The sequence below is a fragment of the Danio aesculapii genome, chromosome 24 (genome assembly GCF_903798145.1).
Source record: "Danio aesculapii chromosome 24, fDanAes4.1, whole genome shotgun sequence".
Classification (NCBI taxonomy): Eukaryota; Metazoa; Chordata; class Actinopteri; order Cypriniformes; family Danionidae; genus Danio; species Danio aesculapii.
The window spans coordinates 17087922-17112546 of NC_079458.1; the positions used below are offsets into that span (position 1 = coordinate 17087922).

The following is a 24625-nucleotide window of genomic DNA, read 5'->3' on the forward strand; positions in this document are numbered from 1 at the left end:
TTATCCGTTTATCTGTTTTTCCCGTTTGTCCAGATGTCAGCATCATTTCGTTCAATAACTGGGAACTTTAAAACTATTTGTCTTCAGTTTAAAGAGAAAACACCTGCGTTGTCATCTTTATGTTTTGTCTATTTGAATTTGTTTCGTTTTGTAATATTTTATAAAGCAAATGAGTTTTACTAAAGTCCAATAAACACACATACTGTATAGTGGTGATTCTAGTTTAGATGGCACCCTGGGCGAAACCACCCCAAACACCCCTCTAACTTATCTAGTTTTGAACTGAGAGATTGTGCCTGAGCCTCGGACATTACCAGGAAGGATATTCCAGAGTTTAGGAGCCATACACGAGAAGGCTTGACCTCTTTTAGTAGACTTTGCTATTCTAGGTACTACCAGAAGCCCTGAGTTTTTAGATCTTAAAGAACGAGTTGGATTGTAGCAAGACAGAAGGTTGGTTAGATAAACAGGAGCTAGATTATTTAAAACTTTATAGGTAAGAAGTAATATTTTATGATCAATACGAAACTTAACAGGCAGCCAGTATAAGGAGGACAAAATTGCAGTGATATTGTCATATTTTCTAGACCTGGGTAAAAACTGGATGCATTTTGCACTAACTTGAAGTTTATTAACAGAGTATGCTGGGCAACCAGCGAACAGAGCATTACAGTACTCTAGCCTAGAAGTCATTAAATTATTAATAAATTGTATATATTGTACTATTCATTTGTAACAGTTATTTATTTATTTATATTATCCTATATAACACAAATAAAACAGCCATTTATTTAGGAAACTATTAGCTCTAATTTGTTAAAACTTGATTAATTAGAATTAAATATATGTATATAACTGAACAAAATGCAATGTCATTAAATTAAATTTAATGACAAAATTAAACGACAGGCATATATATTTATTATTTTAATGCATTGTATCTATTGCAAATTTATCTATTTATTTGATAAAATTAAATCTAAAATAACAAAAGCATTCATCTATATGCATCTAACAGTAGAATTGTCGAGTAGCATTGTGTAGTATATTTCACATAATGCATATCGTTAATTTGTCATGTTGTTAAATAATACAAATTTATACTTATTGTTTTTATGATATATTTATACTTATGTTATTCTTTTTTTCAGCTTTATAATGAGATATAATGTATCCTTTAGTAAAACCCATTCGGATTAGTCAAAACCGCACGACGTCATACCCCACCTCCTCCAATCAGCTGGTCTAAATCCAGGAAGTGTTACACGGTCTGCTAAAAAAGCTCCGCGTATAATGGCCAAATAAACCTAACCAGAACAGCTGGTCACACAGAATTTTAACTTCGTTTACTGTCGTCCTCACACCCAGTCTGGTTTCCGTCAGCAGTTGGTTTGTCGGCGGTTTGAGTCCAGCAACCGGACAGGAATCATCCGAAGCAAGGAGCGTCCTGGGCGTGTTTGCTGTAAGGTTATGCGTGGACAACACTCACTGTCACAACACACACAAGGTTAACTAGATAGAGACAATCACTTTAAACCTAAACACACCGACTAAACATTTACTAGCAGACGATAGCACATATTTACATTTGTTCTGATGGAAACAGATTATACATTCTCTTTCTGTCTTCTAGCATTGTTATTGTTCATAGAAATACCTTTATAATCACGTGCATTGATGTTTTGTGGTCTAAATATGAATGGAGAACGAATGCCGAATGTTTGCTTTTATAGTCTGGATAGTGTCTCGCATGGAAGCTCGGATTGTCATTGTCTTGATGATGCCGTGTTAACGTTAGCCGGTTAGCAACACAGGCCCGTTTAAAGGCCTCGCTTAGCTGTGTTGTACTGGGTGAATCAGACATCATGACCATGATGGGTCACTCAGTTTACCAGGAAAGCCAATAACAAGCCACGTGTTTCAAGATCAGCGGTCAATCGATAGGAAAGGACACACGAAAACAAATGTGTGTTGACTGAGTGACGTCAGGCAAAAATATTGGCGATAAATGCAAATGTTTGGTGTTAAAATTCTATTGTGCGCACCAATGATGCATTTCTTTTCAAATATGGTAACGTAAATTTGTGAAATACTAAAATTATTATTATTTTATTTAGTATATTATGACATGTAATTTATACTTGTGGTGAAAACCTGAATTTTAATCTTTGCTCCAGACGTCAGTGTCGCGTGATCCTTCAGAAATCATTTTAATATGATGAACAATTTAGTTAATTTAAGGTTTTTGGACAAGCATTTTGTTGACAATGTGTATTTAATAATTAATATAATGTAAGGAATTGCTTAAAAATAATTTGACAAGTTGCATATTTTATTTAAAAAAACATTTTTTTCAAAGTGAAACTAGAAAGAACATTAAATTAAATTGAGTAAAGTGACAGTGAATAATTAATAATATTACTAAAAACTCTATTTCAACAGAATGCTGTTATTCAACTTTCTATCCATCACAGAATCCTGAAAAAAGAAAAAGGTTAGCGCTGTTAAAAAAAATAATACAATATATATATATATATATATATATATATATATATATATATATATATATATATATATATATATATATATATATATATATATATATATATTAATAATAATAATAATAATAATAATTATTATTATTTTTTTTCAACATAACAATAGTGGTTGTGGTATCTCGTGATGCAAAGTACATCAATTTATGTCCATCATACAAATTCTTGAAAGCAAAGGCAGAAATTAAATGAAATTATAAAACCAAATTTAGAAAGACACAGTCACTGAGTACCCTCAGGAAAATTCCAGAGGGAGCACCAAATGCGCCAGAACACCTCAGATCTCTGAAGTAAATCGTAGGTTATTTTTTCGAGTGCTCTGTAAAACCCAAAAAGTTAAGGTAACTCGAACCGTATGAGAAAACCGATTGCAACAAACCATTTAAGTTCAAAAACGAATCCAAATGAGTACTGTGAACTTAATCCAGTTGATTATATGAAGCAATTTGAGCAAAATAAAACCCGATAAATGAAGAGAACTCAAACCATCTAAGTATTTTCAAACCCAATACGTTAAGGTTACTCAAACCATTTGAGGAAACCGATTGCAACAAACCATTTACGTTCAAAAACTAATCCTAATGAGTACTAGGAAATTAATCCATTTGAGTAAATAAAGCAATTTGAGCACAGTAAAACCAGATGAATAAAGAGAACTCAAACCAACTGAGTACTGTTAAACCCAATAAGTTAAGGCAACTCAAACCGTTTGAGGAAACCGATTGCTACAAACCATTTGAGCTAAAAAGTAATCTATATGAGTACTGTGAGCTTCATTTGAGTTGAATTAATGAAGTATTTAATTAACTTATTACATTCAACACTGAGTTCAAAACTCTTTTTAAATGAGTAGAATTAACTATCATTAAATTTTGAGTTAACTACACACATTTTTTTATTAATAAAGTTGATTGTTGTGTTTTACACTGTGGTAGAAGTGTGGTCGCCTGACTTGGCCACGTATTGACTGAAGGTATCTGAGCAGTTGACCATAATAATAATATACATTTTTTTGGCCAAGTATATACAGAAAAATTAATACACATTCTTTATCACAATCAAGACACAATTCCACTGTACAATTCAAAGGGTATACTTTTGGTGGCAAAGCAAAAGTTTTTCCAATTATTTTTTTGAATAATTTTGTGAATCTCTTTCCAGTACATTTTGATTTTGTCACAGTCCCAAAATACATTGGCAGTGTCTATCTTGCATTTGAAACATAACTGAGAACATTTGGGAAATATTCTATGGAGGTGAATTGGAGTTAGATAAATCCTGTAAATACATTTATAATTTTGTTTATGTTAGCGCTGTTTTTAAACAAAATGTTAGGCGATTTGGCATGATTTGGAAATTTAAATCTCAATTAATTGAACATTTGAACTCGATTATGATTTAATTAACGATTGTTTTATTTATTTATTTTATTTCTTTTGCCCTCATAGTTCACTGACAGGTTTTGTACAGTAAATATGCCCACATATTACTTGATTTTAAAATAACTGAAGGAAATGCACTCTATCTATCAATGATTAGTTATTGAACATCAGTGTTGAACAACTGAAATTAAAACAAACACTGCCAAAAAAGAACTTGGAAAAGTAATTTGAAAATATTGACCAGGAAAAATTAGATCGATTATAGGTTCTGAATGTCAATTTCGATAACTTTTCGAATTATTGCCCAGCCCTATAGTGTACATATGAAATCAATGAAAGAGAATGTTTGTACTTTATCTTTTTCTAATATATTTATATAAGATAATTATTTCAAAGCAATCCAGTTTATTGCTGTTATTTTATTATCACCATCATCAGATATCTGATTTTAAGGCTTTCATTAAAATATTATTATTCTTGTTATTATTATTATTATCATAAAAAACTTGATAAATGCTTCAGGCAAACTAGTTTATACTAACTTGTATATTTTAAGACAAATTTTAGTGTGCAATCTGTTATTATTAAAAACTCCATGTTTACAGCAATAATCAAGCTGTTTTATAATATAATTTTTTTTTATCCACCTCAGCTTGGAGCGGTGTGTTTTCTGTGCATGGCCCTTGGAGTGGGAGCAGCATGAGCGGGGAGCCTGATGCCTTGGCTGTGGTGAATCAGCTGAGGGACTTAGCTGCCGACCCCCTCAACAGGAGAGTTATAGTTGAAGATCAGGGCTGCTTCTCCGGCCTCATCCTCTTTCTCGACCATCCCAATCCTCAAGTCGTCTACTCCGCACTCTTGGTAAGGTCTATTTGCTGTTAAATGGGTGGTCCATCAGCTATTTTTGATGACATGGTTATGTTTATGGGGTGTAAAATGATTTTATTTCTTGTTCAATGATGCCCCTTCCTCGGAAATACATAATTGGTCAGTTGGCTCTGGGTTTTCCGGTTGTCTATCCACTTAGTGCACAATGATGTAAATGTCACACCTGGGGGTGTGGTTTATGCAAATGTGGTGTTCGTGAGGTCACAATCCCAGGAACAAAAAAAAAAGGATTTTATTTGAATCATTTTATTTAATCAAAGTTTAAAGTTCTTAAACTATTAAAAAAAATTCTTGTCTTTGGACAGTTTTTTTTTTTAAGATAATCTTTTTTTTAATCCACTTCAAATGTTAACTGTACTTGCAATTAACATTCATTCATTTTCTTTTCGTCTTAGTCCCTTTAATAATCAGGGGTCACCACAGCGGAATGATCTGCCAACTTATCCAGCTTATGCGCAGCGGATGCCCTTCAAACTGCAACCCAATACCGGGAAACACTCGCATACACAATGGTCGATTTAGCTTGCCTAATTCCCCCATACCACATGTCTTTGGACTGTGGGGGAAACTCCACACACACAAACGCCAACTGACCCAGCCAGGGCTCGAATCAGCAACCTTCTTACTGTGAAACGATTAAGCTACCCACTGCGCCATTGTGTTGCCCCTTGCAATTAACATAAAAAGTTACATTTTGCATTGAACTTTGGGTATTGTGTAACTCAAAAAGCAACATTACACACTAACTAAAGTTAAACAAATCGTAATAAAGGATTCCTTTAAAGTTTCGGTAGGCAGTATAGCTGTATTGAAGGGAAAATTGCTGACTTGTGTGTGCTATTATGTTTAAGAGTATATAAAGCAGGGGTGTCCAAACTTTTTGGGCCGAGGGCCAGATGCAAAAAAACAAAACGTTGTCCCGGGCCAAATTTTATATACATCACACAGACATGCATATATAAACAAGTAAATGAATTTAGTTTTTTTCACTCACTGTTGTTTTTCTTGGTTGTGCCATGGCTCGCCAAAATGTGATTATCAATTATGTTTCCTTCAGTTTGTTTGGTTCGTTTTACTTCACAACAGGAACTGCTGCCTAATTGAAGGCATGTCATAGCGACACCCGGTGGTCATTTATTAAATTACGTTCATTTTTGTATAGCGGGCCAGATTTTATTAATATTTATAAAAAGCCTCGCGGGCCGCCACAAACCTGATTGCGGGCCGTAGTTTGGACACCCCTCATATAAAGGTTCAAATCGGGAGCTTTTATAAACTCAAATGATGATGATGTTGTTCCAACATGAAAGTTTTTCTGTTTGTATCTTACATATTTTTGGTATCTCACATGATTGCCACCTGCTATATTTGTAACTAGTAATAATAATAATAATAATAATAATAATAATAATAATAACAATAATTACTAATGGTATTATGTATAATGGTGATTGTTGATATTGTTATTAACTATCATTGAATATGATTGATTAATAATTGCAATAAAAATGTATGAGGTGACCCCAGTACTAAAAGTAAATTGTTATCTTAAAAGTAAATGAGTTTAACTGGTCATTCAAGACTTTCCATTTACTGAAATGTATATTCACTATTTATAATGTCTTTTAATGATAGCTATTCAGTATAATGTATTTTTAATGAATTGTTCCTTTTCAAATGATATTAGGTGTCTTGTCTTTAAAAAAACATTTGAATATTTTTTTAATATGCCATTAAATGATAATAACAATAATATATTTGTAAATAAAATAATAAATGCTAAATTATAAGTTTCATTATATTACTTCTATTGCTATTATATAATTAATAAAAACATTATTATTAATATTACATTTATTATTATAATTTATTAATGTAATATTACAAAATATTTTAATATTAAGAGGATTATCTTAACTAATTCCATAATTAATAACACAATTCAAATAAATTAACCATTTTGATGATTTTTTTAGTTTTATTTTGCAATTGACAATTATTACTAATTAATATATAAATCTATAATTAATAATATAATAAAGGTTTTCTATTATTATTATTATTATTATTATTATTAGTTGTAGTAGTAGTAGTAGTAGTGATATTCTTGCTTATGTATTTATTTTTACTAATTACAAAAATAAACAGTGGCAAATTATGGGCAGCTGGTTTGTCATTGGTATTGTATGTACATTTTTTAAATTATTATTATTATTATTATTATTATTATTATTATTATCTGCATCATTTTTTCCTGCATTTAATTCAACAGATCATCAGATCACTCAATCTCCATGCAGTACTGTCACAAAGCTTAGTCAAAGATCCACAGGAATGGCAAAGTGTTCCTCTTCAACACAGACAAAGACATCTGGGGTCTCATTTATAAACAAGGCATATGCACAAAATAGGGGGGAAAGTGCATACATCACTTCCCATGCAAAAAGTTGAGATTTATAGAAAACAAACTCAATGAGAGAATGCGCGCACCTTTAAGTAAACATACTAAACTTGCATATTGACTTAATTGAACCACTGTGAATTATCACGGGAGCCATAATTATGTAAAAGTAAATGAAAATTGATTCTGGTGTGCATGCGTTAATTTTTAGAATTTTATAAATGAGAACCCAGTACATGATTTACATGTCGCAGATCCCCCTATTTCATTACTGACATATCCACATTTTCTCCATGTAGTGACTGATTTGTGCTTTATTTTTGTCTATCATGAGATGCATATCTGTGGATCTTTTGAATGTGCAGTATTATATTTGAAGATGACAATATTCACATTTTTACAAAGCCAGTGTCATGAATGTATAGGTTAGAGCTGAAAATGTACAAACTTAAAGTGCAAAATTTCCAAGAGTCTTAAGATAGGTCTCCATGTGGTTTCAGCTGTTTTTCTGTAAAGTTTCAAGATGTTGTTCCATTTGAATGACATAAAGCAACTCGTTCAACCATCTTTTATAACAGGGAGCCTTTAAGAAAGATCATCTTTTTAGCTGCAATCATGCCAACCATCGGGGCTTGCTGTTGGGTTAATGGAAAGGTGTCCATTATATTAGAATATCCAAAAATAGCCAAATTGTAGTTAGGTTGGATATTAGTTCCAAAAACACTGGAAAACAATTAAAAAAAAATGCTGGACCTAACCTTATGAATGCCAAAGTCCCTTCTGCCCCACCACATGTGTCACATTTAGGAGATACAGATTGAAAATATTTTACTTAATCTAGTTTGAGAGAAATGAAGGCGATGTAGTCAGATTAGACCATTAGCATCTCACTCAAAAATGAACTAATATTTTATTATTATTTTTAAAGCTTGACTCTTTTTTTACATTTATATACTAAGACCAACAGAAAATGAAAAGTTGCTATTTACAAGGCCTATATGCCTAGGAACAATACTTTTGATTCAATGTAATAATTTTTTTAGTAATTTGCTGTAGTACCATGGCTGTAGCAGGTGAAATGTTATTACACAGCGCCTGAAAATAGTCCCCAGCTAGGCAACTTTCAGTGTGACTGTAGTTATACTAATAATTTACTGGCCATTTGCAATATCATTGTGCCTGCTGCATCATTTTCCATCAGTCTTAGTACACAATGTAACTACAGAAGAGTCGAGCTGTAAATAGAAAAAAATTATCAAAACTCTTTGGTGATTTTTTTTTTTTTTTTTTTTTTTTTTTTTTTTTTAATTTTATTTTTTTATTTTATTTATTTATTTCTTTTTTTCTTTTTTTTGTTTGTTTGTTTGTTTATGATTTATTTAACATTTTTACATTTTACAAACATGTCAAACAACCCTTATAGAAATAATAATAGAAAAAAAAATAATAATAAATAAATGAAAATAATACTGAACCCTAAAATGAGAAAAGAGCTGGGCATGTCCCAAACTAATGGGTTCCTAAAGCCGAATGACACCTGTCACACTCTGGATCAATAGTTGGGTCGATCCATGCGGGTCTACATTTCGACCAGTGTACTCTGTGAACCACTTTACACTGAGGCGGTGACGTGCACATATAGATGAGGAATAAACCCTGTCCAGAGCTGCTTCCCATGTATCTTGATCTGTTTCAATATTAAGGTCCGCAGACCAGCTGGTGCGGAGACTGTCAGCTGGAAAAGACTGTAAATTGACAAAAATACAGATTCATTTAGAGATTAAGCCTTTACTGCTTGCTTCAAGTCTTTGGTCATTTTTGAACAAATGCTAATGGTCTATTCTGATTCAATGATTTATGCTAAGCTAAGCTTAAAGTGCTCCACGGTGGACCCGGTGATTGTGTGAATGAATTAAAAAAACTGTAAAACTTAACCCTAGGGGTTGTACAATGAGCCTATTTTCAAAAAAATGTGGAGTGATTCTTTAAAAGTTCCTTTCAATTTTGAACCCCAGATTTTCAGTCATGCTTCAGAAGGCCATCAAACCTGTGGAGAGATATGCAGAAAATCTCAACAGCGTTTTCTCTCTAACTCTGACCGAGTAATTCTTAGGGTTCATTTATCAGCTTTGTTATCTCAGCGGTGTGTCTCTGTAATGGCCCTGCATGACCCTGAATGGCTTTGTGTCCTACAGGCGGTGCGTTACCTGGCAGAATGCCGTGCCAACCGGGAGAAGATGAAGGGCGAGCTGGGAATGATGCTGAGCCTGCAGAACGTCATGCAGAAGTAAGTCGCTGCCACAAAACATGAAGCCAACACAAGCTCGCTTTGCACTTTCCTGCAGAAAACAAACCCCTCATCCTGCAGCTTTAGTGAATGTGTGTGCTGGGCAGATTTGAGAAGGTCGTCCTGTCAGATGCAGATTTCTCTGTTTTGACGCTAAACTGGTCTGATGATGCAAGCTTAATGCGAACCGTCAAGCAACCTGATTTTTTTTTTTTTTTTTTGCACAATTGCATTTGTTTTGCCTGTTGAGGGTTCATGTCCAGCAGAGGTCAGTCTTTGATGTCAGAGTTAGCTGTACCACTGATGAGACTTCAGTGTCCATGTTGGTCAATCTGTATGCAGTTTATAATAAGCAGTTCTTAAATGAGTACCTTTCAAGCAGGGAAATGACATCAAATGACATCTGTTACACCATGAAGAGAAAGGATGACCTAATAGCCAGTGTTTAGGGCCAGTTGACAGCATTGTGACTTGCTCTGTGCAGAACAATGATGGGTTTCCTGTTCTTACTCTTTCATTCATTCATTTTCCTTCGGCTTAGTCCCTTTATTTATCAGGGGTCACCACAGCGGATTGAACCGCCAACTTATCCAGCGTATGTTTTACACAGCGAATGCGCTTCCAGCTGCAACCCAGTACTGGGAAACATCTATACACACTCATTCATACACATGCACTATGGCCAATTTAGTTTATTTAATTCACCTGTACCCAGAGGAAACCCACACGAACACAGGGAGAACATGCAAACTCCACACAGAAATGCCAACTGATCCAGCTGGGACTCGAACCAGCGACCTTCTTACTGTGAGACTATAGTGCACTGAGCCACTTTTTCGCCCTGTTCTTACTCTTATAGATAATAAATATTTTGTTCTGTGCATAGTATATTTGACATATGTTTTGCAGGCTGGCTTGCTACCATGCAGTTACAACATGGCATTTTTAATGCCTCTAGAATTACAATAAAATGAATTCAATCAAATGTAATATTTGTTAGTAGATGCTTTGAAGCAAGTGGTGTAAATATGCCAAATTCCTCCTTCAGAGATGAGACCTTTTATCAATGTTTACTTTTTAAATAAGTGGCAAGTGAAGTGGAATGCATTGGAAAATAATAAATTGTATAAAATACAACCTGCTTTCTCAAACAGAGTTTAAAGTCATTTTAAGACTAGATTTGAACAGGTGATTTTTACCAGATGTCGTATTGGACGTAGGATTAACCTATGCTTCTTTGCTCAAAGGTGAAGACCCTACTCATTGTTAGTTCTGCACAATTCCTCTCACAGTAAAGCACGTTTTACTGGACTGTCCTGCTTTTAATGATTACAGAAGACTTTTCTATTAAATGAACTCTCTTAAGGACATGTTTAGCAAAGTGACACCAGGAAAAATAGTAGAATTTCTATCATGTATTAATACTAAAAATCTTATTTAATTTATGTATTTATTTGCTTGTTGATTTTAATTGTGTATTTATTATTGAAATGTTCTTGCCATGAAAACAGCCTTGGTTACTGACATGACATTTAAATAAAAAATACCTACAATATTTCTTACTGAAATTGTTACTATTTGTTACAAAAAAACTTAATCAATATTGCTATTTTTTAATATTTAAAATTTTTTTTGTCAATTTTTTTTATAGATTTTCAGTAGTGCTGAGTAAAAAAATATATCATGATTAATCGCATCCAAAATAAGCCTTTAGTTTTTTTTTACATATATGGATGTGCGCTGTGTATATTTACTTTTGTATATATAAATACACACGTGCATGCATAAATTTGAGAAAATATTTATTTATAAAACTCAAAATAAAAATATGTATATAATACAAATTCTATATAAATGTCAATATTTATGTGACAAAGTTTGTGTAGTTGTTGTTATGTATGTGTTTGATCAGAAATATCAATAATGTAAAAACAGAACATAACAATAATACATTCATTCATTTTCTTTTCGGCTTAGTCCCTTTATTAATCCGGGGTCGCCACAGCGGAATGAACCACCAACTTATCCAGCACATGTTTTACGCAGCGAATGCTTTTCCAGCCGCAGCCCATCTCTGGGAAAATAATAATAATAATAATAACAAAATTTGTCACAAATAAAAATAGTGTTATTGGAAATGTTGTTCTTACTACTTCTAATAAATTATTTTTATTATTATATTTAATACTTATACATTTAAACATTATAATAAATAGTAATAAATGTTTATTGGATATTTTCTTAAAGAACAATTATAATTTAGTATTAAATTACTGTTTAAGTTATGTACTATTATTTAAATATTAATAATAAAACAATAAATACTGTATATACATATTATTATTATTATTATTATTGTTATTATTATTATTATTATTATTATTATTATTATATAACTATTTATTATTATTTAAAATATAACTGTTGCTAGAGTCATCACTATGTAATAGTGTAATTAATAATAAATAATGGCTTGGCACATTGGTCTTAGTGCAGAAAATAAATCCTTGCATGCACTTGTTGGATAATCCCTGATAACAATCCAGCCTTGGTGTTTCTTTTACCTCATGTCAAACAGCTCTTATGTAGATGGCAACTGATGCTCTAAATATTCATACAACTGCTTGTTTTTGACACCCCCAAGGCTAAGTATAGAGGCACAGGATCCACGTACGTGTGTATATTTGCCACAATTCGGCCTTATTTGGAGTGCGAAAGTCTGCAGGCTTTTAGACGGCGAGTGCCTTCTGTTTACATGGAGCCGCACCGACAGAAGTGCCAATGGTTGGCAGAGAGCAGCGTATCCTTCTCTCAGGGCGACTCTCTGCCCGCCTCCTTCAATTCACCAGTCACTTTGGTTTGCACAGACGCCATCAAGGAGTGCCCTGCAGTTCCACAAGCTGCCCGTCACTATTTGCGGCACCGCGACTTTGGGTAGAGGTCGTGCATCGCCCCAGTCTGTGAAGTCTTATGGCTGGAGGAAGTGAAGGAATCCTTCATCACCCCTCATGACACGGCAGAGCTCACAAGCAAGCTATGCTAATGCTTACAAATTGAAGGGTTAGTTGACCTAAAAATTAAAATTTACTCACGCTTGCGTGTTTACAAATCTGTTTACTTTTTTAATCCAATTAAAGAGATTCCTGGCCTTTGTTTATGCAAAGATCTTATGCAGTTGTACATTACGTGGTTAATATACAGAGCCCTCCAATATTAATGGAACCCTTGGTAAAAACTTTGGGTTTTCTTCTCAAAATACTTAAAATACATCAAAATTTTTTATTAATTAATTTTTTTTGGATGAGAATAGAGTTTTTCTTTATCCGCTTGAAACTTTTAAAAATTCTTGGAGTTTTTTTTTTTTTTTTTTTTTTTTTTTGGCTGATATATTCTTTTTAAAGCGATTACCTTATCATTTACTTTTTTCTACTGTTGAACACTGTAGAAGTTATTTTGAAAAAAAGCTGGTTGATAAAACGCATTGACTTCCTACTATAGAGGTCAATGGGTACCATCAACCAGCATTTTTCATTCAACAGAAGAAAGAAACTCAAACAGGTTTAGAGAAAGTGAACGTAAAAGAAGACAGAGATTTAATTTTTGGGTGAACTATCTCTTTAAGGCCAAGACACACCAAGCTGACAGTCATTTGGGCAACATTAGGTCATCAATGAGCACCTGTCAGGCTATTTTGTTTGGTGTGTTTTACACAACGCTTCTTGTTGGGTTCGCGTTGGAGGGAGTTTATCTAAATTGTAATGTAGAATCAGCATTAGTAAGAGCAAAAATGAAAGTCAAGAGGGAACACAAATAAGTCAGCAGTCATTTTGTTGTATTTCTAAAATATTTGCAAACGATATCAGAATCAGAATCAATTTTATTGCCAAGTGTGCTTCACACACACAAGGAATTTGTTTTGGCTACAGAAGCTTCCAGTGTACATAAAGTGACAAGTGACAACACAAAATAAATATGAACAAAAAATAAAATAAAAATAAAAATAATAAACATTAAACAGATGCGGTTAGTCAAGAAACCTGGATGTTGGATATTAGAAACCTGGATATGGATTATCAGATTATCAAACATATGCTGCAACTGAAATTGCATACTATTCCATACTATATAGCATGCTAAAAACAGTATGCAAGTCAAGTAGTATGTCAGAATTCATAAAATTCCAAAAACGGTGTGAGTGTACCCGGATGACCTACTACTTCCAGTGAGACTCTGAAGTGTGCATCGGATAGACGCTACACTATCCCATGATACACAGTGAGAGAATTCATGAATGGGAGTGAAGCAAAGCAACTGATGTGGGTAGGTCAAGTGATGATGACAAAATGGCGTTTGTAGTTTGTCCGAGTTCCATTCATACTACTGACATTCATACTGTATAGACCGTACTTTGTTAACGGCCAAGAAGTACATTTTAAATTCGTATGCAGTACCTACTGAGTAGTAGTCGATTTTCAAATGCAGCTATACTGCAGCATACGCAGAACATACGTTCTCCTTTCAGTTGGCCTTTTGGTCCAGATCGAACCAGACCCACTGGACGCGAGGTGACAACAGAGTTAACGCTAGTTTTTTGAAAACCACTTTGTGTGTCCTATGCTTTATTTATATATTTATTTATATAAATTTGCAGCACCGAAAAGCTTTAAATATTTATTTTTGCATGTATAAAGTTATCGTTTTTCAGTTATCGTTCACAAATTGCCATGCTTTTCTGTCACAGCAGCCTCAGATTCATTTGTTTTAATTCATTTGTGTTGTCATTTAACTTGTCTGCAGATGTTTAGTGCGTTACATTTGCATCTTTTTTTTTCTATTTGTCTTCCCTTTCTAACATTACTGTAGTGCCTCTGATAAAGAATGTTTAGAAACAGTAAATTGTCATTTGGCTGTTTCTCCAGAAACCTTTTCTTTCCAGACTCGATTTATGTGTAATCGTCATGTAAAGCCATACTAAATGCACAGCTCTAGATGAATTAGATTATTGTATCAGTATTAAAGGTTAGTTGGTTCAAGCCCCATCAGGCTGACTTTTCTCCGACCTCATGCTGTCAGATTGCTCTCCGTCTCATATCTCCGTGTCTGCTGGAGTGCTGACCTTTTCAGATATCAGCACTGACAAGCACTGAAATGCACAATACATGCTCTTTTTAGATGAGCATATTTTCACTATTAATTTTTTGTTCATCCACTGTGGCCATTCAATAACCTCACAATTTCTATCGGATATTAAAAGAGAACAAGTTAATGGTAGTAATATATCACAGTGTGCTGTATTACTGTTGAAAATTATGATTGGAATGTTTATATCCAGGTCTAATTTATGATAAACAGATAGACAGAGGTTCATCTTTTATCAGTTGTCAACATATTGTTTTCTGGGATGCAGAAGCTGTAGTAACGTCATGATTTTTCATGATTCACATTGAAGCGCACTGTAAAAAATGCTGGGTTCCACACAAATACTTCATTTTGTCCTAACACAAAATGAGTTAACTGTTTTTACCAATTTAAGTGGGGGTGGCATGATAGCTCAGTGGTTAGCACTGTCACCTCACAGCAAAAAGGTTGCTGGTTCAACTCCCACCATTTCTGTGTTCTCCCTGTGTTCACGCTTCTGGTTGCTCTGGTTTGCCCCACAGTCCAAAGACGTGCTATGAGTGAATTGGGTAAACAAAAATTGGCAGCAGTGTATAAATGTGTATGAATGTGAGAGTGTATGGGGGTTTCCCATTACTGGGTTGCAGCTGGAAGGGCATCCGCTGTGTAAAACATATGCTGGAATAGTTGGCGGTTCATTCCGCTGTGGTGACCCCTGATAAATAAGGGAATAATCTAAAGGAAAAGTGAGTTGAGCATAAAACAATTAAATTCTCTTAAAAAAACACGTTTAAAATGAGTTAAAACAACAATTTTAATAAGTAATTTAAACAAGCAGCAAAAGTCAGTTTTTTTGAGTTTGTGATTGGATTAAACCATTTAAATTTACTGTAGATAATCTGGGAAAAAAAGTATTTTGAGGATACATACCTGGGTTCAAAATAACCTGAACTTGAGAGTTTGTTTGTTTAAATGTTTATGTCTATTTAAAGACGTATGATTAAGCAGTTTAAATCTTTTATAGAAAAGATCATTTATTTTGAGGATACATGTACTGGTCCAAAATCACCTGAACATGGATTGGTTTTTTGGTTGGTTAGGCTTAGGGTTATGTCTATTAAAAATCTTGTAACAAAAATGTATTTCTTTCTTTTGAACAAACAGTCAAATTTATCAAAAAATTCAGCAAACCCTACATATAAATAAATGTTAAATAATGTTTAACTTGAAATGTAAAAAAATAAATAAATGAACAACATAAACTTAAAAAGGTGGCACGATGGCTCAGTGGTTAGCACTGTTGCCTCACAGCAAAAAGGTCGCTAGGTCTAGTCCTGGCTGGGTCAGTTGGGATATCTGTGTGGAGTTTGCATGTTCTCCCTGTGTTTGCGTGGGTTTCCTCTGGGTGCTCCGGTTTCCCCCACAGTCCAAAGACTGTGTGTGAATGAGTGTGTATGGGTGTTTCCCAGTAAAAGGTTGCAGCTGGAAGTTCAACCGCTGCGTAAAACATATGCTAGAATAGTTGGTGGTACATTCTGCTGTGGCGACCTCTGAAAGACTAAGCTGAAGGAAAATGAATGAATGAATGAACTTAAAAAAAATCCTTGTTTGGTGTCAAAACATTTTAGAAGTATTATAAAATAAGTTGAATTATTTGAACCATTTCACTGATGACGGTTTGAAAGGAACTGTGTGATGTTACTAAACAGTGATCAGAAATGGCTACTGTGTTATTTCTCAGTTCAGACGAGTAGAGGTTTGAACCTGAAAACGCTATTCTATACATCACAACTTAAGCTTATAAAGGCTAGTGTTTGAGTCCTGTGATGTATTTGTACAGAGGCACGTCTCCAGGAGAAACCAAGCTGCTGGCCTCTGAGATCTACGAGATCCTGCAGAACTCCAATAGTGCAGAGGCTGAACAAGCAGAAGCCGGAGCCTCCTGCAGAAGAAAAGCCCAGTTTTTCCTGGGTGCAACCAACAAACGGGCCAAAACGGTGGTGCTTCAAATCGACGGGCTTGATGATTCGGTAAGTGCAGGCAAACGCTTTGTGATGGAGCATTGAGAGATTTGGTTTTGGCTCAATGTGACGATCCTATCTCTGTGTTTTTTGTCAGTCTCGGAGGAGTCTTTGTGAGGAGGCTCTGCTGAAGATTAAAGGAGTCATCAGTTTTACCTTTCAGATGGCTGTGAAGAGATGCGTGGTCAGAATTCGCTCAGACCTGAAGGCAGAGGTCAGTTCCCAATCGAACACAGTCCATATAGAAGAACACATCTGAGAATTCATTATTTCTTATATTATTATCATCTATTTTAATTTACTTTAAACTATTTTCACATTTTAAAGAATGATTTATATTAGAATGGATATAAAAAGGATTAGCCTTCATAATTTTTATATTGTTTCCCCAATTTCTGTTTAACAGAAGAAGATTTTTTTAAAACGCATTTCTAAGCATAATAATTTTAATAACTTATTTTTAATAACTTGTAATAATAATAATAATTTCTTTTATCTTTGCCATGATGACAGTAGTTTTTTAGTTTTTTTATTATTTAAAAAAATGTAAATCAATTGAACCATTTCACAACAAATCATACCTAAATAGATCATACTTAATAGAAACTCATTTTCCTCCTTCCATCTTTTCTTTATTCTTCAGGCCTTGGGAACTGCTATAGCTTCAACCAAAGTCATGAAGGCACAGCAGGTTGTGAAAGGGGAAGATGGAGCAGAGGTCAGTCAAACAAACAAACATTGACAAAACCAAAACGCATGCACACCAGAAATACTAGATTTAGAAATACACTGTTCAGTCTAGATAAGTTATCCATTTGACACATACTGCACTTCCGTTACCTGATGATGTTTTATGTGATGCTGTCTGTGATGGCTAAACACTGCTAAGAGTTACTCATATTCCTCCTATCACATGATCACTCAGGACAGGACCCTGCCTCTGAAAAGTTGTGCAGTTGTGACCCGTAGTGGCCTGCAGAACAACACCTTTGGGACACCTCTTTATCATACACTTTCATTATTGACCAGCAGGTGGCACAATTGACTAAGAATTAAAGTGCTGAATGGAAGAACTAGAAATGATGACATTAAACACTTAGCTTGTTTTTTTTCTTCTGTAAAAGAGTAGAAGATTAATCACAATAAAAAAAAAATATTTATTATCTGTTCACCTTTTTATACTAAAACCTCTTAATACTATATACCTTTCACTATAAAAGCAGAAAATGCATTATTATTATTATTATTATTATTATTATTATTATTATTATTATTATTATTATTATTATTATTATTGTTATTAAGAACAATAATAATTATAGAAATGTATTTTTATTGGCCAATATTTTTGTAAAGATGTTAATGAGATGATAAATATAAAAAATTATTAAAAGTTTTTAGCACAATTAGTGCACAATAAATAACTTATTATTATTATTATTATTATTATTATTGCTATTTAATGTAGAAGTTAATAATAATATTAATAATAATAATAATTATTAAAATGAAAATCAACCACAACAACAACAATAATAACTTTAATATTATTATTACTATTTAATATAGAACTTTAATAATAATAATAATAATCATTATTATTATTATTATTATTATTATTATTATTATAAAAATCAACAGTAACTTTATTATTATTACTACTACTACTACTACTACTACAATTTAATAAAGAACCTAATAAATAAATAACAATAATGATAAACAACAACAATAATAACTTTATTATTATTATTATAATTATTACTACTACCACTAATACTACTACAATTTTATTATTACTACTACGACTACTATTTTACTATTACTACTACTACTACTACTACTAGGACTACTCTTTAATATAGAACCTAATAAATAAATAACAATAATGAAAATCAACAACAACAATAACAGAAATTTATTTTTATTTGATAATATTTTTGTAAAGATGTTTATGAAATTATAAATATTTAAAAAATTATTAAAACAATTAGTGCGCAATAAAGAACTTTATTATTATTATTACTATTTGATATAGAACTTTAATAATAATAATAATAACAACAACAACAATAATAATAATAATAATAATAATAATAATAATAATAATAATAATAATAATAATAATTATTATTATTATTATTATTATTATTATTTTATTGAAGTCAACAACAACAACTTTAATATTATTATTACTGCTACTTCTACTACTATTTAATATAGAACCTAATAAATAAATAACAATAATGAAAATCAACAACAACAATAATAACTTTATTATTATTATTATTATTATTACTACTACTACTACTATTTTATTATTACTTCTACTACTGGGACTACTCTTTCATATAGAACCTAATAAATAAATAACAATAATGATAATCAACTACAATAATAATTTATTAATAATAAATAATTTTAATACTTTGTGTTTTTTAGTACTTTGTTTTTTATTCTATAACCTAGATTTAATACATTAAAATGTCAATTTTTTTGACGCTGCAAAAAGATTGCTGCATCATAGTTTTAAGATAATACACAGCGTGTGAAGGTTAAAAGAGTTGACTCTTATCACTGTTATCATTTTAACATTTTGATGAACCATGGTAATCCCTTTACCAAAACATTGTGTATAGATTAATGTATCTTAATTTCCTTTATATTTGAATCTTTTACCTTTAAAATAATTGAGATTATTTTAACTTTTTAACATCATATCATAATGCTTATTCAGATGGTTAGATTGCTTTTTTATATACCGTATATTTATACACCCGAAATAATAATAATAATAATAATAATATATATTTTTGTACTTTATATATTTACAGTGCTCAGCATAATTGAGGACACCCCATTTAAAAAAAGATAATAAATAAAATTTTGAAAAAGATAATACATAAAATAAAAAGATTTTAAAAAAAAACGACAACCTACAAAATTTGTCAATTTTTTTAAAAAAATGTCCATCTTTTAAAAAAAAAAAATGTATTTAATATTTTTCTGTAACATAAATTTGGGTGTACTAGTTTTTGGACCGGTACCGTAAGTAATTTTGTAAGATAAGCTCCAGATTTGGCTTTAGTACTGACTAACCTAATGTATATGGACAAAAATAATATTGTATAGCTTCCTATTAAAAATATGAATTTTAAATCTAGATTTGTGAGGGGTATACCCATATATGCTGAGCACTGTACATTGAAATAATATGCTTCATTGTTCCCAACATTCTTTCCCCCATCCAGCTTGTAATCCCATTCCAGGAGGACTCAGATGTGGTTGTGGAGCAGAATCTGAATTTGCCAGATTATCTGCCGGAGGACGAGAGCCCGTCTCAGGAGCAGCACAAGGCAGTGACGCGCCTGGGCTCCGTGCAGGATGGCGTGAGCTGGCTAAACACAGCCGCTAATTTCCTGTCCCGCTCGTTTTACTGGTGACCCCACGGCTCCCGCATGACCCGCTCATTTTACAACCCTGCCTCCACGCGCAAGACTGCCGAGTGCATCTCGCAATAAACTTACAACACTGTTCCAACTTCACAAAAAAACGCCACGAGCGGCGGCAGTAAACGGTACACGATCAAACCTGCTCCTGAAACTCGCATTTAGCGCTGCATACAAACTACACCAGACACTAAAACCAGAGAGCAGCCGGGAGACGTTCACAGAAAGTATTTTGTGTCTATTTGCTCTCTCCTACTCACCGTATTTGTTTGTTTGTTTGCTTGTTTGGTCAGGAGAAGGTTCTCGAAAGATCTGCGTTTGTTGACACTAAACGGGTTTCGCCGCTGGGTCGACGTTTTCTAAATTTCTACGATTTTTTGGGGTGCTTTCGGATGTGTTCTAACACTTCATCTCAGCTTTCTTGTACATTTTATACAACATTTCTTTTTTTTCTTTCCCAAAAGCCTTTGATATCCTAATATTACTTTATTAATTCATCTTTTCAAAGCATGATGCCTATTTTCTTTTTTTCTTTTTTTTTTTTTTGAGAACCACGTTCCTTCTGTGTGTGCCTTTATATATTACGTAGCTTGTTTTCTTGGTTTTAAATGATCTTCATCTGCTTCGACTGAAGACATGAGTTTTAGGTTTGAAATGTGTTGATGATGGATCAGGGAAATTATTCCATATGATAAATCGTTCACGCTCCAGCACTGGCTGGTGTGCGATTAATATTAATTTGATAAATAAATAACGGTTTGATGCCTCCAGATAAGTGAGGCGACCATGGAATAGCTGTTACTTTGTGTGTAGTACCAACCTGTTTTTGTTACAGCATGTGCCAAACACCAGATAACCTTCTTCATGCTGTTGAAAAATAGCTTGAATCCTTTAGGAATTGATATTGTTAGCTTTTTTGTACCTTCCTTAACGTGATAGTTCACCCCTAAATTAAAATTGTGTTTAATTTACTCACCCTCAGCCTAAGATGTATGCCATTTCAATGAAAATCAATTGGAGACTAAAAAAAAGAGGGTAACACTTTATTTTGATGGTCCATTTGAGTATTAGTAGACTGTCTGCTTGATATCTGCTGATACTGCTTCTTCAACAGACATTTAACTGACTATAAGAAACTTTGTAAGTACATGTCAACTTACACTAACCCCAACCCCAACCTAACAGTCTACTTGTAATCTATTGAGAATTAGTTGGCATATTGATGCAATGCAACTTAAATTGAACAAATGGACCATCAAAATAAAGTGGGACCAAAAAAGGATGCTAAATGCAAGTCAATGGCTACCAGCAATCAACTTTGAGAGTTAAAAAAACACATAAAGGAAACCTCAAATTATTACCTGAGTCTCCTGATAACATATTAGGATCTGAAGGGGTCGTATATATGGTGACTGAGAGAGCTCAAAACTCACTGCAATTTTAAGAAAATTGATTAACAAACATCATAATCAGTTTGACAACACACGTGTGCACAAATTCTCTTATGTACTTATGCAAGTACAAAAATGCACTGCAAGTTAGGAAAACACTAGAAAACGTCATCGATTTGACAACACGCACACACAAATTTAATATATTTTAGTTCCGAGAGTTACTCCTGCTAACATGACATTAAAATAACATTTCAGTTAATATTATGCAATTCATCAGATTATTTGGTCGAAGAAAAATACAAACAACAATAAACCAGGAAAAATACACATTAATACACGCATTAAAATACACAGATTTTGTAGTCAGTCTGACAATACTGCTGACTCTAAATAGCAGCCGAATTCGTCAATTTTTGCTGTCCCCTGACACATTTCTGTATTTCAATATTTTTATTGTGTTTTTTCCAGATAATACAAACACATAAATGTATATGACAAATAGAAATCCTATCAGCAAAGAGATGACATCAAATATACAGCAACAACAAAAACTAGAAAACTGTAGAACTCTTAAATCAAACTTAAACTTTTCTACCCCCTTCTAAGCACGATTCCTTCCATCTCCCACCCCTCCCTATTTCCTGAGGCTTTCAGTAAGTATTCAAAGATGAATCAAGATGCAGATAAATAAATAATAAACCAATTAAAAAATAAATATATAAATAAATAAATAAATAATAAGAAGAAATAAAAAATATGGGTAAATATAGTAGAAGAAAATGTCCCCGACACATTTCTATTTCGGTCTGCACTATTTGCAGTGCGCTTTTCTATTTGCAGGTGTTGTGAGAAGTTGCGGGCACATGTAGATGTTTTCTCAAATTGTTAGTGTTTTTCTGTTTGCTTTTGTTAAATTGCTGCACATTTGAGGTTCTCTTGGCTCCCTATCTGTGACACTGAACATTTACAACATTATTACCTTTAATCCACAGCCTCTAAAAATGATCCCGTGTACATTTACAGCCTAGTCTAGAGTTCCTGTCACATACATTTTTTTGATGGTCCCTATTGCACATTTTGTTGACTAAAAGTGCCATGCCAATTACTTGGCATTATCTGTTGATACTGCTCCTTCAACAGACATTTAACTGACTATAAGAAACTTTGCAAGTCAATTTACACTAACCCCAACCCCAAGTCTACTAATAATCTGTTGAGAATTAGTTGGCATGTAGATGCAATTTAACTTAAATTTAACTAAATGCGTTTAAGAGACCATCAAAATAAAGTGATACCCAATTTTTTTAAATAGCCGTATTTTTAAAATTGCCGTATTCAGTATAAGCACAACCACCATTTTGCCACCTCCATTATAAACGGCTCCAGACTAATAAAGACACTTAAGACAATTTGATTAGACTTGGCACTAAAGTTAATAATTTTTAAAATAGTTTTGTTCATTCACAGACTCACCATTTTGATTCATAAGTATTTGTTTTATTTTCTTTTGTGCTTCTTTGGCTCTCAAATCTCTCAAAAAGATTTTTTTTTCTGATTTCTAGTCCAAATATCTTAAATTCTTAAAGCAAGAACAAAACATATAGTCTTCTTTTAGGAAATAAAATGTTAAAATTAAGAGTTTTTCCTTAAAACAAGCAAAATAATCTCATGTCAAAAGGCAAAACAAGATAATTTTGCTTGGTTTTGCAAAAAACTGACTTAATTTTGCCAGATTATATCTTAAAACAAGACAATGCTTTGCTTGTCTAGAATATGCTTCTTGATTTAAGAATTTTTAAAAAACTATTTTGTCTTGATTCTAGTCCAAATGTCTGAATAAGAAAAGCATTTTTGCAGTGCTGGTCGACTTGAATTTTATGTATCGCCAAGCATCACAGTTTCAGCTTAAAATCTTCAACGAAAAATTGATTTCTGCAAAATTGTTGCAAACAATTTAAGTGTGTTGAATATAAACCAACAAATTAAATCAAGCGATGTTCAGTCCAAATAAATTGTTTGCAAACACTTTAATTTTGTAATGAATTAGTAAACCCAAGGAATCATCTTTGAATCATTTTTTCAGTGTTCTTTATTGTTCTACTCAAGGACAAAATGTCATCTGAGGGTGTATAAATTCACAGCAAATTTTCCTTTTATAGAAGAGAAGAATAGAATCCAAACTAATTTCCTTTTATCACATGCTTACTATTTACCTACATTCTCTCTTCTGTGTATTCCTGAACACCATTAATCTAAATGTTTTGTTCAGGGCCTTTCATATATTACTTTTATTTTTGATGATTTTTCGTTAAGTGTGGGATTCACCTGCTAGCCAAATGCATGATCGGGTCTGTTTTTGGCCTGAAATATGCCTGCCACAAGTCAAATGTGCATGAACGTCACCTTTCACCTCTTCCTCTGAGATCTCCCTGACCAACGGTGTCTTTTTTTAAATTTTATTTTTATTTTTTTAACAGTTTAGATGATCGACTGACCTCACATATCACATTCTGGATGCTCAGGGATGTGTGTGTGTGTGTGTGTGTTTCCCGAAACTGATGGTCTTGATGGTGTACGTCACAGTATGTGATTTAATTCAAAAGGAGACCTGCACACGTCGATCATATATAAACTAGTAAACGTCCTTTTACTAAATCCTGTTTCATTTCTCACATTATTATTTTTATCATGCTGGAAAACATGGGTCATTGTAAAGCATCAGTGTTTGTATTCTTTTTTTCTCATATTTGACTATTTAATCAATGCTTTAAGACTGTTTTTTTAAAGAAAACGTTCACATTAAATGTACTAAAATTGAATCACCATACACAGTGGCGAGCTTCGTGCAAGATGAGGCCATCAGTGTTATATTTATGAACAAAATCTAAAGGTTTTCAGTCATTAAAATTTTTTTTCTCCTCTTTTTCTGTACATTTACCCTTCCTAGAAGCGTTTTAAGCTACTGTTCACTGTTAAGAACGCAAAGTCAGAGCCCACGGCGAGTGGTAGATTTTAGTAGCTTCTCATGTACAGTGCATATTCGCTGTTATATACGAAGAGTTTTAGGACATTCGATTCTTGGCTGTTCACAGTAATGACAAGGATTATTAAATACAGAAAATAAATGTCA

General features: G+C 32.9%; 1 protein-coding gene across 1 annotated transcript; it reads left to right on the forward strand.

The window, feature by feature from the left end:
* Positions 1-1244: 1244 nt before the first annotated feature.
* On the forward strand, positions 1245-24625 carry armc1 (armadillo repeat containing 1). Its single transcript, XM_056450561.1, has 7 exons — positions 1245-1462; positions 4590-4798; positions 9422-9513; positions 16472-16661; positions 16750-16866; positions 17296-17370; positions 19904-24625. The coding sequence occupies exons 2-7, from the start codon at positions 4637-4639 to the stop codon at positions 20093-20095; spliced, it is 828 nt and encodes a 275-aa protein (XP_056306536.1). The 5' UTR covers positions 1245-1462; positions 4590-4636; the 3' UTR covers positions 20096-24625.